Consider the following 14,063-nt stretch of genomic DNA (forward strand, 5'->3'; position numbering starts at 1 on the left):
CTTGCCCCTCTCCTGCCCTGGGGAGCACTGGGGTGTGGAAACTACCAGCACCTCTGGTAGGGACCCAAAATCTTGGAGTCCTCACCCAATCTCAGTCAACAGAAAGTTGCAATCCTGTATTTTTTAACTGCACGCATGCATGCTGAAAATGGCTGATGAAATGGCCACTGAAGAAGGCTTTGTATTCAGCCATGCAGGGTGCCAAGTCAGCTGGGAAGCTGTGCAGCTCTTCAAAATGGTGAGATTTCCTCGTCCTAAGTTGGGAGAAAAGTTAGTGTTTAAATTTTAGCAAAGAAAGAAACTCAGTTCAGTATGTGTAAAACGTTCTCTTGGGTTTTCACTATTAATTTAAAAAAAAAAAGCTTTCCCCTTGATGAGTCACTTAAAACATTACAAAAAAAAAATCCTTTTAATTTTAGCGGTTAGATTTTACTGTTCAAATTGAAACGTTAATTGAAACGGATACTCGTCTGCTGATTTTTCTTCTTGGCAAATCAGCATTTTCCAATTCCCCTCCTCTCCCCCTCCCACCCCTCCGTCCACCTTCAGGAAATAAAAAAATCCCATTGGAAAGTTCCCAGGGAGCTCTGAGGTTTCCGTTTGCGGGGCGACTGCTTTCCACCTGCCAACAGGTGGCTGCTTTAAGCCCCAAAACGGTGGTGTTTTTTATCAGTCAGTGAATCTGGCCAGAGGCTTTTCAGGTTTTCTCTCTTCGTATCTCTGTGGTGAGATTATACTTAGAGAAGAGCTCTAAGATTAGCGTGCTGTCAAGGTTTGTGCTCCTTAGAGGTTTAGTTATGCTGGAAAACCTTGGCATTGCTCCATCTCCGTCTATCCTGGTTGGATCCTAAGAAAGCAGGTGCAGTTCAAGGTATGTGGTTTGGGCTGAATTTTGTGGGAAATCTGCATTCTTGTGTTTAAATGCACAGAAAGCAGCTCGGTTGCTGCACTTCGCCTGCTGCTGTGGCTCTTCCATGGTGCCTTTGTGTTTGCTGGCTCCGGGCCCTGGCAAAGGGCGAATATCCTGGGTTAGGACAGGGTTCCCCCTGGAGTTGCATTGCATCTTGCTTTATGCAGTCCCAAAGGCTCCCGGCGGGGCTCCCCATACCCCAGCTCTGCTGCCCAGTGCTCGCTCAACCTTTCCCTGTTAAGTGCATTAACTCCTCCATAAGCTGCGAGGGCCAGTCTCCTCCATCAGACATCGCTTAACAGCAGCATTCTGGTTTTGCAATAAGCAGAGCTTCTTGGCAAGCTCCAGCCCTCTGGCAAGGACTATCTGAACTTAGAAGTGCTCCGAGTCCTCTCCTTCCATCATGCGGGTGGTGGCAGTGCCAAGGGTCCTGCGCCCGCCCTGGTGCTTTGCTGCAGCGGCTGTGGGTATGTGCTGTCTGCAGAGGCTTCCTGCCCAGCTTGGCTTTTTGGGCACCACTGAACTTGGCATCTTTAAATCCCACCCTTTCTATAAATGGAGGAATACAAGGGCAGCGTGCTCCATGAGGGAGACACGCTGCTGGTGCAGAAGGTGGGGTGGGGATGCTGGTGGGTTCATGCAGGAGCTGGGCTGGTTCATGCTGTCCGTGGGGCTGTCTGCCCAGAGCTCCAAGGTTCTGTCAGCTTCTGTCTCTGCTAGACGGAGAGTTTTATTGTCAGGTGGGAGAGGGTGGAAAGGAGCATGGTCATGCTAAGGACGAAGGCATATCTGTTTCATATGGAGACCCTGGTTTTGGCAGTTAAACCTCAGGGGTTTGCAGAGTCTCGTTTTCCACCTGTGTGATTGCACTGGCTGCCATGGAGCTGCTTGTGATGGACACCACCATGAACCCAAGCAGAATGAAATCCTCCCTCGCATGGAGACAAAATTCTCTCCGCATTGGCCTTTTGACTGACTGTGCTCGCTTGGAAGATGTGGTTTGTGTTTAGGGAAGGAACAATAGGGAAAATAGATGGTTAGCAAGAAGTCTGATGCAAGAGGAGGGTCATGAGGCTCGTGTTTCTGACCAGCAGCACTCTCCCAAGTGGTAGGACTGCAGCTTTTGCAGCCCTGCCTGTAGCTTAAATGCCGCCTCCTTTGTTTCATCACGTTTGGGCCTGCCACAGATTTAAAACTTTGCATTAATTTCAGGGAAGGAATGTACGCTGGTCTGCTTCTCCTCATCTGGAGTGGGGAAGGTTTTTGGGAAGGGAGGGGTTGAAGAGAAATCGGATCATGAGCTATTTGGGGGAGAAGCTAGGGACAAGTCATCCTGAGGTTCTGGCAAGCGTGCAGCTTGGAGTGGGGTGGCATGTGCATAAAGTCTCTGTGACCCGTCGCTGAAACGCTTGACTGAAGGTTGCCTCTTGGTGTGAAGCACCGTGTTAGATGTGAAACTAGATCTGGTTGGAGTATTTGAGCACAGCCCTCCCCCTTGCTGCGCCTCGGCAGCTCAACACATGAAATAAGGCAAATGTGTTGGTATTTCTCCACCATTGTTTCCATTTCCACAACAGAAACTAAATCTCATGATTTCCTGGTCTTTTGAGCATGTCTACTTTGGGATGCTAGAGAGGAGGACGTGGGTGAACATGAATCATCTTTGCAGCCTTCCCTAGGGCTGCTGCCGCCGCCGTGACAGCTCCAGCGATGGTTGTGGTGGTTCTGTGGTCTTCAGCACCAGGCTCGGGCAGGTGGCACAGCTCTTCCCTGCTCCTGTGCCGAGGCTCCTTCCAGGGGTACTTCTGGTGTGACACAGCCCCGGCTGTGCTGGAGGGATGTTCCCATGGACAGGATGGGGAAGAGGAAGCGGCGCAGACCAGCGTCGCCCCTGGGTATTGCTGCTCTGTTCCCAAGCATGTCTACTGGTAATTTCCTGTGGCTGGGTTGCCGTGGTGAATTATGCATGCCGTACTGGTGGTTTGGTGGTGTTAATGCTCTGCTCCTGGTGCCTGCATGGAGTGCTGAAGCTTTCAGTGCTCATCTGTTCAGTCTGGGACCTGCCTACCTGGCCTAATGCCATCCAGAGGCTGCAATTATCAGAAATTAAGTGGAAAATGGATTAGTAAAGCACTGTAAAGAGAATGATGACTTCCAGGATTCAGCACCAATGAATCGAATGTAAAAAGCGATATATTTTAATCATCCAAGAAGCAGACAGAGCGATCAGCAGCTCCGTGAGGAGGCTGTGTTTAATACAGATTGCTTGGTGCTCTTCTCCACATTTGAGGTTTTCTTTTTTAAAAAACTAAACTCTTTCCTTAGTCTCTCCCAAATATACTCTTGACAGGCTTACAAAAGGAGGGAAAGCAAGCAGTGCTTTTCAGGAGTTGTTTGGGCCATCCAAAAATGGGTGGTAATTCTGGATCCCACCATCTCAGGGTGTCTCACCTGATGCCTTTCTGGAGCTGGGTTTGGGGAACGTGAAGCTTTGCCTTCTGTTTCCTTTCTGGGTGCCTCTGAGTGGGCACCTGGAACTACTTGTTGCTTTTGAAAACAGACTTCAAATGTCTTAAAACATGATTATTTTTTTTTTTTTTAATGCTTTTGGAAATGCGCTTTGTAGATGAGCACAGAACAGACACAGAAATCTCTGCGGGGAGCAGGACCTGGCTTGACCAGAGAGACACATATCTGGAGATGAGGGTATTCCTGGAACTATTGTTGCTTTTGAAAACAGACTTCAAATGTCTTAAAACATGATTATTTTTTTTTTTTTTTAATGCTTTTGGAAATGCGCTTTGTAGATGAGCACAGAACAGACACAGAAATCTCTGCGGGGAGCAGGACCTGGCTTGACCAGAGAGACACATATCTGGAGATGAGGGTATTTACCTTTCTCCTTCCACGACTCTCTCTCTTGCCCATCTGCTGCAGTTAGCACATGGCATTGGGTGCAATGGTGATGTCGGTGACTAGAAACTCCCATGCTCTTATCACTAATAAACAAACATGATAATCTTTTAGTGATTTCTGGGGGTTTAAGTTTCAAGCCTGGATGATAAAACAGGAGGCTCCTTACACCAAGGTTAATACAGGCTTTTAGGGGTTAGACATTTGGGGCTGAGTGCCTCCTTTGCTGGGAATCCTGGCAGCCCCAGTGAGCGTGCAGTGCCCATTGTGGTCTCGATTGCATAAGCTGGAGCTGAGCACTGCTGCGGTTTCCACTCGGAGAATCAGCAGGTGTTCTAGCTGGAAATGTCTCCAGTCCTGGGCAGTGGAAGCTTTTTGCCCGGTTGCTTTTGGAGGACCATTGCATTCAGACCAAACCTGTGGATGTGAAGCTGCCACATCCTCCAAGCCCCTGTGTGCTGGCAGAGCCTGCCAGCTCCCCGGGTTTGGCCCATGTGGTTTATGGGCGAGCACCCCGGGGTAGCACAGACCTGGTAGTGGCTCAGTCCTGGGGCTGGGGGGGGGGCGGGGGGCGGCACAGGCAGAGGGATGCGTCCTGCCCAGCCCCGTGCCTGCTGCCCCCCCCATGCCAGTGACCTATTCACAGGCACCAATGTCTCCCTCTGTCTAATGCTTCCTGTGATTTCATAGGAAATTTCTCTTGCAGTGGCAGCTGCTGCCAATTTGTGTAGCCCTTTTTTTTCTCTGACCTCAGTTAATTCTTTTTTGTCTATTGCTGAGCGATGCTTAAAGTTTTCCATCAGGTTTTCACAATTCAGCCTCTGTGATGCCATTTCCTAGTGCTGAGGAGGTCGGGATTGCCTCTGCCTGGTAATGTGTAAAATGCCCTTGAACTCATCCCTTGCACCAGAAAAGCAGGGACTGGGGAGAAACTGTGGTCATCAAGAAACCGTTCAATTGTGCTTCCCTCCAGCTCCCATTACTGCCTTTGAACAACCTACTTGCTTTGGCCATTGAACGGGCATTACATGGTGCCGCACCAGTAGAGTGAGTCCTTCCCCAGGCTTGACCTCCTGAGCTTGGTATCGCCACTCTTGGGATCTGAGCTTGCTCTGTGTTGGCCCTTCTGTCTTCTGGGCTGTTGTGTTTTCACCCCATTTCCTCATAGACAGTCCACGTGGATGCAGGGAAGGTGCCCCTCGTAGGATCACAAAGAGACTAAACATCAGTAGCCTGTGAGCCGCTGCCAGATGTTGTTCTCCTTCCCAGACTATCTGCTTGGCAGATGTTCTCTGAACCAGCTGGCTCTGGGGCATGAGGGTGCTTTGATCTGCAGGAGCCTGTTCCACAGTCTCTGGTTCTCAGCGTGCAGCTGTGTCCCTCATCACATCCCCGTGCAGCCGGGGTGCTGCCGTGACAGCAGGCGGTTGCTGGACCCGTGTCCCTTTCCCACTGCGTTTGGAGATCAGTGGGATGCTGACCCTCGGAGGACTCTTCTTCCCATAAGAGGAGACCTGGACTAATACCCTGCTCAGCGTGTGGAGGTCAGGGTGAGCAGTGCATGTGAACGTCCATGTCTGGAGTTCGCTGCCGTGGGGACAGAGGGGCACACGGTGTGTCCGGCTGCCTGCGGCATTGCCACTCTCATGAGGGACAGGGCTTATGGGGAGTTTCAGGGTGTGGGATGAGAGCAGGCTTGGCTCGGACTCATCTTTCCCCCATGGCAAGCTGCTGCCTTCTCTCAGCAGGGAGGCTGTTGCTCTCACAAAGAGTCTCCTGTGATTCTGCCACTGTGCACTCAGCTGGACTGTGAAGCCTTTTGTTGAACTTCCCCCCTCCCCCCCCCGGTTGGTGTCAAAAGCTGACTTCTCTGCTCTGGATAACGGATGTGTCTGGTGGAGGCATGGGTTAGGTCAGCTCTCTCTTGCTAGACCAAGAAGGAGGAATGTGGTTTTACGCCGAACCTTCATCATGCAGCCAAAGCAAATTCTGTTGATAAGAGAAGGGGGAACTTCCCTCGCTCCATGCCTGTGATTACGGCTCACGGCCTGGCTCCAACACCAGCCCCTGGTGTTGTGCAAGAGTGGAAGAGTTTGTTCTCCTCGCCTGGGTATTTCATCACCCTTCAGCCTGTGCTGGTATATCTTGCTGTTCGGTGACGTGCACCATCCCCTCCATAAGTTGGCAAAGACTTGCTTTCTCTTCTGCAGCCCTAGTACGTGCCACGCAAGCCCTAACACTCAGCAATGGAAAGCCTGGGCTATAAAGCAGCTTGACAAAAGCAAATCCCACAGTCTCCCGTCTGCAGAGGACTTGCTGCAAGAGTAATCCCGTGCCCTTCTGGTTCATCGTTATCAGGGGAATGCAGGACCTCTGTGTTTACCACTTCACCCTGACATTTTTCTTTCCACCAGATCAGATTTAAATGAAATTTTTTTTCTTTCTCACCTTTATATTTTAGAGGGGAAAACTTTTCCACTTTATTGTGGAAAGCAGAGGAGAAGCAGTAAAGTGATGACACACCTTATTACCTACTGGCACTTGGCTTGAGTGTTTTGTTTTTTTTGTTTTGGTTTGGTTTTTTGTTTTTTTTTTTCCCCAGAGATTTCTCGGAGTTTGATTCTGTCCGGGAAGCGGTAGGGCCCGCTCACAGGCTGTTAGACCTGGGGCCCTGCTCCTCCAGCAGACGTATCTCTGTGGCGTTACACCATCAGCTCTTACTTGGGTAAAGCCCTTCCTGAATGCTCTGCTTCCCAGGAATACTGCTGAGCACACGCATTCCCTTCTCCCTAGGATCCCCTGCAGCCCGCAGCACTCTTAATTGATTCGATTAGGATATTATCTTATGAGTCTCCTGTTAATGAAGAATGTGTCTACCAATGTGTTAGCTGTTGACACGAAGCTGCTTTTGAAAGGCTTCTTCTCCCCGGGTGGCCCTGCCGGCGTTACTGCCTGCCCTGTTAACGGGTAGCTCAGCCATGGGGACAGCGTGCCCCCACGATGTGCATAGACCTTCAGCCGTGGCTCACTCCAGAAAGACTCACTTCACAGGCATTTCCGGGTTAATAAGAAAAACAGCTAATTGATAAGATAAATTGGTGGTGGAGGTAAATGTGGATAAACGTGCCCTCTCCTGACGTGCCGTTGTGGGGAGCCTGGCTGCGGGTTGGACACGCTGCTGGGGCATCTGTGCCCCAGTCCTGGCTTAGGGAGCCAGGGCCTGGCAGCCGTGTGATCATCCTCCCTGCTGCAAAGGAATTGGTGAAAAGTGTGAGACAACAGCTTCCTGCATAATAAAAGCACACCAAAATGCTTTGAACTGCATCCGTTCCAATCTTTTTTTTTTTTTTTTTTTTTTTTAAGATTCTGTCACAAATACTTAAAAATAATCTTGGAAGGGGAGAAACAATAGGGTTATTGTTTCTTTTTTCCTTCATTTTTTTTTTTCCTGACCTGGCATTGCTGAGACTGAGACTTGGTCTCCCTGCCCTCTCCCGTGCTCGGCAGGGAAAGCTGTGCTCCAAAGGGCTGTGTGTCTGTCTGCCTCTCTCCTGCCCCATCTCCCCCTCTCACTGGGATCTTGGATGGCCAGGCAAGTCCTCCTTTCTGGAAATGTGATATGAGCAGTCTTGTTTGGAGCTTGGATGGAAACCCTCGCTGCTGAGATGATTGGTGGGAGTCTTCTGTGCTGACCGCCTCCCTTCCACAATTCCTTGCCTGCTGGGGAGCGTGTTTCCCTGCTGAGGCCAAGGAGGAAGGTGCTCTCCCAGGAAACCTGCCCTGCCTTGTGGTCGCTGGTCTGCCTCTGTTTCTGCAGACCATCTTCTGATGCCTGTCTGTGCATCCCTCCCCCAGGACTTGCGGGGTTGCTGCACTTTTACCCTTTTTCCATCCCTTTTCCAGGGCTGTGCCTGCTCTCTCTCTTCCTCGGCCAGAGCACTGTAATAACCTGTGCTGTAGTCCCTGTCCTGCAAAATCTGCAGGAGCAAGATGGGCCAGAAAGGGTACAGGGAGCCTCAAAAACTAGAGACCTGCCAGCTGGCTTCCTCCGGGTCTCTGGAGCATCTCTCAGCTCTGGAGCTGACCTTTTCCCATCGTTGTTCTGTGCTTTTCCTCGCTGTTGCTGCACTTTACCCTTTTTCCATCCCTTTTCCAGGGCTGTGCCTGCTCTCTCTCTCTTCCTCGGCCAGAGCACTGTAATAACCTGTGCTGTAGTCCCTGTCCTGCAAAATCTGCAGGAGCAAGATGGGCCAGAAAGGGTACAGGGAGCCTCAAAAACTAGAGACCTGCCAGCTGGCTTCCTCCGGGTCTCTGGAGCATCTCTCAGCTCTGGAGCTGACCTTTTCCCATCGTTGTTCTGTGCTTTTCCTCGCTGCAGCTTTATGGCGTGTAGTGCTAAATAACCTGTGCTGTAGTCCCTGTCCTGCAAAATCTGCAGGAGCAAGATGGGCCAGAAAGGGTACAGGGAGCCTCAAAAACTAGAGACCTGCCAGCTGGCTTCCTCCGGGTCTCTGGAGCATCTCTCAGCTCTGGAGCTGACCTTTTCCCATCGTTGTTCTGTGCTTTTCCTCGCTGCAGCTTTATGGCGTGTAGTGCTACGGAAGAACTGTCAGCCTGTGACCTACAGACTAGATTTCTGCAAACGTGTGCTCTCGTATCTTGCAAATGCAAGCTGCCTGCTGCGGATACAGCCGGCACTGGGGTTGTTTTCTTTGGAGTAGGTTTTTAGCTGTTCTTCAACCACAGGCTCATGCCTAGTAAAACTGATGAACTAGCATTTGCTGCTGCCTTCTCTGGAGCTGCGTGATGTGGCAGCCAGGCTGGGTGGGATCCATGGGACCGACCCCTCTGCCTTGCTCCTTCCCCACTTTCTCTTCTTTTCGTGTGTGCCAGATGGTGCTCCAGGTACCTTGCAACCTATTTTCCTTCCTCCAGCAAGAGAAAAATAGCAGCTTGTGAGTGCACAAGCATAATGGTACCAACCCACGGCGGGCAGTGCAGGGTCTGCTCAAGGCTGGGGTGATGCTGGTGGCTCTGGGCTGGGCTGGAGGGGAGCAGGGTGGCTGCAGGGAGAGGGTCCCCACGCTGCCTCCTACTCACTGAGCAGCCACTGCAAGAGGCACTTTCAGTCAAGAAAAAGGAAATGGAGAACTTCTGGGCTGAAGTTCTGGCTGGGTTTGGTGGGATCACATGGTTGGGAGCAGATCTGGCCAGAGGCACGGCCCAGGCACGTGCATATGGGAGAAAACACAGCTTGTACCGTTTGTGCCTTGGAGGCTCTCAGTGCTCCCGGGAGTGAGAGATCCTCAGCTCACATTCAAAAATGAGAGGAGGGGAAGCTTCCAGTGACTCAAGTATTGCGTTGCTTAACAGCAATCAGATGTGCGGCACTTGCGACTTGTTTTGCTCACCCTTTGCCAGTCATAAGCTTTCCCAAGCTCTTCCCTACAGGAAGAGCAGGGCCAGGGGCACCTCTCTGCCGTGGCGCAACACAGATGTTTTGCAGGGTAATGGGGATGTGGTGTCATCCTTTATTTTCGTGGATTGAGGGAAGAGCAGGAGGCCGTTGCATGCCCAGGGAGGCTGGGGAAGTGGTGCTGCCCTGGGAGCCTGCAGTGCCTCAGGGAGGCGAGTCCTCCCTCGGCCGTGCTCAGGCTTGCTTTGTGGCTGCTGGTAACGTCACCGCAGTCCCCAGTTATTGCTGAGTCTGGAGTAATTTTCTTTGTTATAAACCCTTTAAAATTTGTTTCGAGAAGAAGCTGTAAACAGCGTCCGTTTGTGCTTAGTGTCATCCTGGTTTTGAGATGTCTTGTTTTCATTTTGAAGAGAATATTTGAGAGCTTCTTTTGGTTTTCCTGTTGTCTTTGGAAGTGTTGGGGGAGGTTTTTATTTCTTCTCAAAATGTAGGAAAAATACATCCTTCCTCTGCCCCCTCTCCACCAAACCTCAAGAATTTTATCCTGGTGCATTTGAGATCCAAGGGGGGAAAAAAAAGCAAGTATTGCATGTGCAGGGGTGCGGGGGGCTATATCAACAAAAAGGACTTAGCTTTAGCATTACAGCACTTTAAACAAGCTTGTGCCTAGCAGTAGAGGAGTCCACAGCCCTTAGCTAGGAGCAGAGACCTCCTGTAAAAAGCATGTGGAAAAATAGGTGCCAAAGAACAAGAGCTATGAAAACCAGGGAGCCAGGTAGGACACATCCCCAAGGGGTGTTGGGACCCCAGAGTTTGGCCCTGCACGGACTCCCCACGGTGAAGGGGCTCCCGATGTTACGTGGTGGAGCAGCAGACAGGAGGGAGCATGGCTTGTGCGTCTGGCTGCTTGGTGGTGCCCATCCTTCTGCCAGGCTGGGCGAGGGCTGCTTGCAGATGCCTCTCGTGGGGTGAATGGCTTGGGCTCTCTGGTTGCATATTTCTTCTTTGCATGAAATAGTTTAAATATTAATTGTGCCAGAGGAGAATGGCTGTTTAGACTTTGTAGGTGCTCAGGACACTTCCTGGGCAGGTTGTCTCCAGTGCTTCCATAAGTGCTTAATTATTTATGCAGAGTGCGATAGCTCCAGTAGGAGAGGGCAAGACCCATTTCAAATACCCTGGGGACCAGGGAGCTCTTCAGGTGATGGGAAACAGAGCTCAGATCCATGCCCCAGAGAAAACAAGGGAGAGTTTGTATCTCCCTTCCCCTTCCTTCCAAAGGAGGGAGTATCTGAGTGGTTGGATGGATGGCTGGGCATGCTCTTTCTCCTCTTCTGCTCTGTGTAAAGTGCAAAGCTCAATCTAAATGGTGTATTCCACTAAGACCAAGTAAAGGAAATGCTGAGGATGTGGATCCTGCCAGGGCATTGGTATTAAGCATCACAGTAGCTGCAAGGAAGTTGTGTGCATGTGCTGAAGCACCAGTGCAGGCACCCAGCGAGAGCAGGAGCTGGTTATCACCTCTCTTTGCTGACTAAACGTACTAAGTGCAGTTGCATCAGTCAGGAAATTATTTGTTTAATGCTGAAGATCCCATAAAACATTCATCCCTCAAAGCCTGTGTAGCACAAAGCATTCCCCAAACTTGACGTATAACTTTATGGCCTTTTGCAGGCAAACATGAGTTGATGCTGTGAGTCCAAGTCAGCTGTAATCCAGGAACTGTGTCAGTGCTGTGCTATGCTTGAGCTAATAAGCTTAAAATATGCCTTTTTTGAGGAGCTTCTCAGATCTAGTGACCGAGGTCCATCGGGATGAAACTTAACAGTTGCAGAAATGCAGGTTACATAAATCACCCATGCTGGGCAGAATGACAGTGATGAGCAACATCAGTGGTGAGAAATGTCTTGAAAATAGTGGAGATGACGCTAAGATCTTGTGCTTCTGGCACTGCTTTGGATGTGATTCCCTCGGTGCTGTGGGTTGCTGTACCCTGGCTGATGGTGCTGTGAATGATGTCTAGGACACTGCTATTTTGGAGAATGGGCTTCACCTGCTCCTGGGGAGAATGGCCTTGTGTCGTGCAACTTAATCGCTGACTTTAATCACCTCTCTTGCATTTCCTTTTCTAGATGCAAATGCTGGACAAGTTTCCGATGGAAGGAGGGCAGAAGGACCCCAAGCAAAGGATCATCCCCTTTCTGCCAGGTAGGCGAGTGGGCTCCAGCAAAAACCATGCTGGTTTTGGCATGGCAGGAACTTCTTTCCAGTACATGTGTGAGCATACACGTGCTTTAGCTCTTATATCCTGAACCATCTGAGCAATAGCAAGTTCTTGGTCTGCACCATGTCCATTAAAACGTGTTTTGTTAGCAGTGTGCCCAGCAAGTGTTAAACCCTTCAGTCATTCTCTCTCCCTCCAGAAAGCATTAGTGGGGGACTTCAGCTAAGCAACCCCGCTTGCACAGCTTCTGCCAGGAGCAACCCCCCAGCAGCCTGCTTGTTTTTGGAAGGGGTCTGGCCACCACAGCACAGGGCTGAGGGTGGTGTGAGGCTCCCCAGGAACTGCTCATACGCTGTTTTTCCTGTCCCGTGCAACTCAAAGGGCCATCCAGAGAGAAGGAAATAACAATTGAATTCCACATGTTAAATCAAGCTGATTGACAGCTTTGGCTTCCTCCCGTGATGTTCGGGACTGGTTGCCTAAAGACAGGATTTCTGTGGCATGATGTGTGCCCTGCCAGCCCAATGTGCAGCTGAGCGTTTGTGTGCCTGAGGAACAGATACAACGGTCCGTTGCAGACTTTGTGGTGCGGGGGATTGCTTGTGGCTGCCCTTTGGTGCTGCTGCTACGGGGGGGAAAAAAGAACCCTAATGTGCCTTGCAAAAATACCCAGCCTGAAGGGGCCCTGTCAGTCTTTCATGCACCCATAGCTAACGGCTTTGACCACAGAGTTGTCTTTACCCCCACCCCCAAGTAGCTAATGGGCATATTCAGAAATGTCACAGTACCATAATCACTTCCAGTGACTGTCAGGTCAGTTTACTGCAGCCCTTTGTGCTGTGCTCTGCCTCCTGGCTGTTCTAGAAACATAAAGGCTCTTAGCGGGCTTTGCTTTTCACTGACTGGCGTGAAGAAAATCATTTACGCCCCTTTCTGAGCAAGAGAATCTATTCTGGGTTTCCCATAGAGGGATTTCTGATTCTGGCTTGTCCTTGCATTGTAACATCAGCAAAAGCAAAGCACACCTGACATTAATACAGCAGAAAAGCCCTTGCTGTACAAGTACTCCTGCCAGCAAGGAATGGGGAGGAAAAATGGAAGCCAAATTGGCAAAGGGCATAACTTGGAAAAATTGGACGTACGGTTTGGCCGTGCTGCACTTGCAGAAAATTCCCACCAAAATGCTGCTATTTTTGGAAGGCAGCGATCGGGCTTGGGAAGCCTGGTCGGAGCACTACTTCTCACAGCACACTCATCAATATTTGTTTCTTCTTCTTGGTGTTGAAATAGTTTCCCTTTGCTAAGAGGCATGTCACTGGGATTTCCGTTGGAGGAAAAAGGGGGTTGAAGTTGCTGGAAAATAAAGCCTGGCTTTTGTGTAAGAAAGCAGTTTTGGGGAGTTAGGATGACCATCCTCTAGAGGAGCTTGTGCATTTTTGTGTGTCCTCTGCAGAGACGTTTGCCCTTTTGCTCTGGTCCCCTTTTTGCAACAGGATTAAATAATACTGTTTTCAGAGGTAGTCACACATTGACTTGGAAAACCACTAGTCCATGCTTCTCCCAGAAATTTTTCTTGACATTTCATTTCTGCAGTGGCTTGCAATAGCTAAGAAGAGAGAGACTATTGATGCCTAACAGCTGGCACCTGCAGCTTTACCACTTGTACTTTCAGGTGCCAGCACAGGGCAAGGGGTGGTGTGGTGAGAAGATCCCAGCATGGGATGGTGTCCTACCTCCGAGCAGGAGGTAGCCACTGGAAAGACAGATAATCTTGCATCTGTCTGTCCTCATGGGGCAGCTTCAGAAGTCCTCTTGCTTCAGGGAAGTTGTGTTATTAAGAAGTGGGAATCATGTTGCCTTTGTCCTCCTGCCTTTGCTGCACATCACGGAGCAGTCAGGAGCTGGTGGCTTTCTCTGGAGCAGGATGATGAGCCGTACCTCCCCAGTGAGATGGCTTGCAAGCTGTGTCTGCTTCTGAAAGAGGGCTTCACTTGGGGGAAAGGGAAGGCTCTTTTAATAGTTGCTGGCTGGCTAGAGGATGGTTCCTTTCTGGAGCAGTTCTTGGCCTTCACAGCTTGGGATGGCAATGGGTTTTGTTTCTTACAGCTGAACCCAAACTTCGTCTCCCTCTGCCTAGGGGTGCCATCCAGGTGTGCTCCGTGCAAACAGCCTGGGTCTCTTTCTTTTCAAAACGTGGCTCTAGTATGCTTAGACTTGCTAGGGTTTTGATTATGTTCAGCTTCTGTGAGTACTGTAGTTTGCTCCCAATCCCATTTTGAACAACATTTTTAGCATCTGAATTTCATTACCAGTGGAGATCTGGCTCCAATGGTTTACTGAAAGTACGCTGCTTTCTGGGAAGTCCGTTGTAGAGTAACATTAGATGTTGTGGGCACTGCAGTTCTCAAAAATTGAGGTCCTGTGAACCTGTGCCTCCTGCAGCTCTGGCTTTCTTAGTAAACCCCTAAGTGTCCCAAAGTCAGGGTCACCACCACAACCTGAGAAGGTGCCATCTGGGTTTGTCTATCAGGCTGGTTTCCTGGAATGGGAAGAGAGTTCCATGATTACTCTGTAGTTACAACATCCAGCCCACAGGAGCT

At 50.2% G+C, this 14,063-nt stretch overlaps 1 protein-coding gene across 1 annotated transcript in view; it reads left to right on the forward strand.

Moving 5' to 3' along the window:
* The window catches only part of SH3PXD2B (SH3 and PX domains 2B), a 66,755-nt gene that overhangs the window by 12,314 nt on the left and 40,378 nt on the right, over window positions 1–14,063 (forward strand). Inside the window, exon 3 of the mRNA XM_019473775.1 lies at window positions 11,372–11,447. Coding sequence (XP_019329320.1) covers window positions 11,372–11,447 — 76 coding nt within the window. The remainder of the gene's footprint in view (window positions 1–11,371; window positions 11,448–14,063) is intronic.

Source organism: Aptenodytes forsteri, unplaced genomic scaffold (assembly GCF_000699145.1).
Source record: "Aptenodytes forsteri isolate BGI_AS27 unplaced genomic scaffold, ASM69914v1 Scaffold54, whole genome shotgun sequence".
NCBI lineage: Eukaryota > Metazoa > Chordata > Aves > Sphenisciformes > Spheniscidae > Aptenodytes > Aptenodytes forsteri.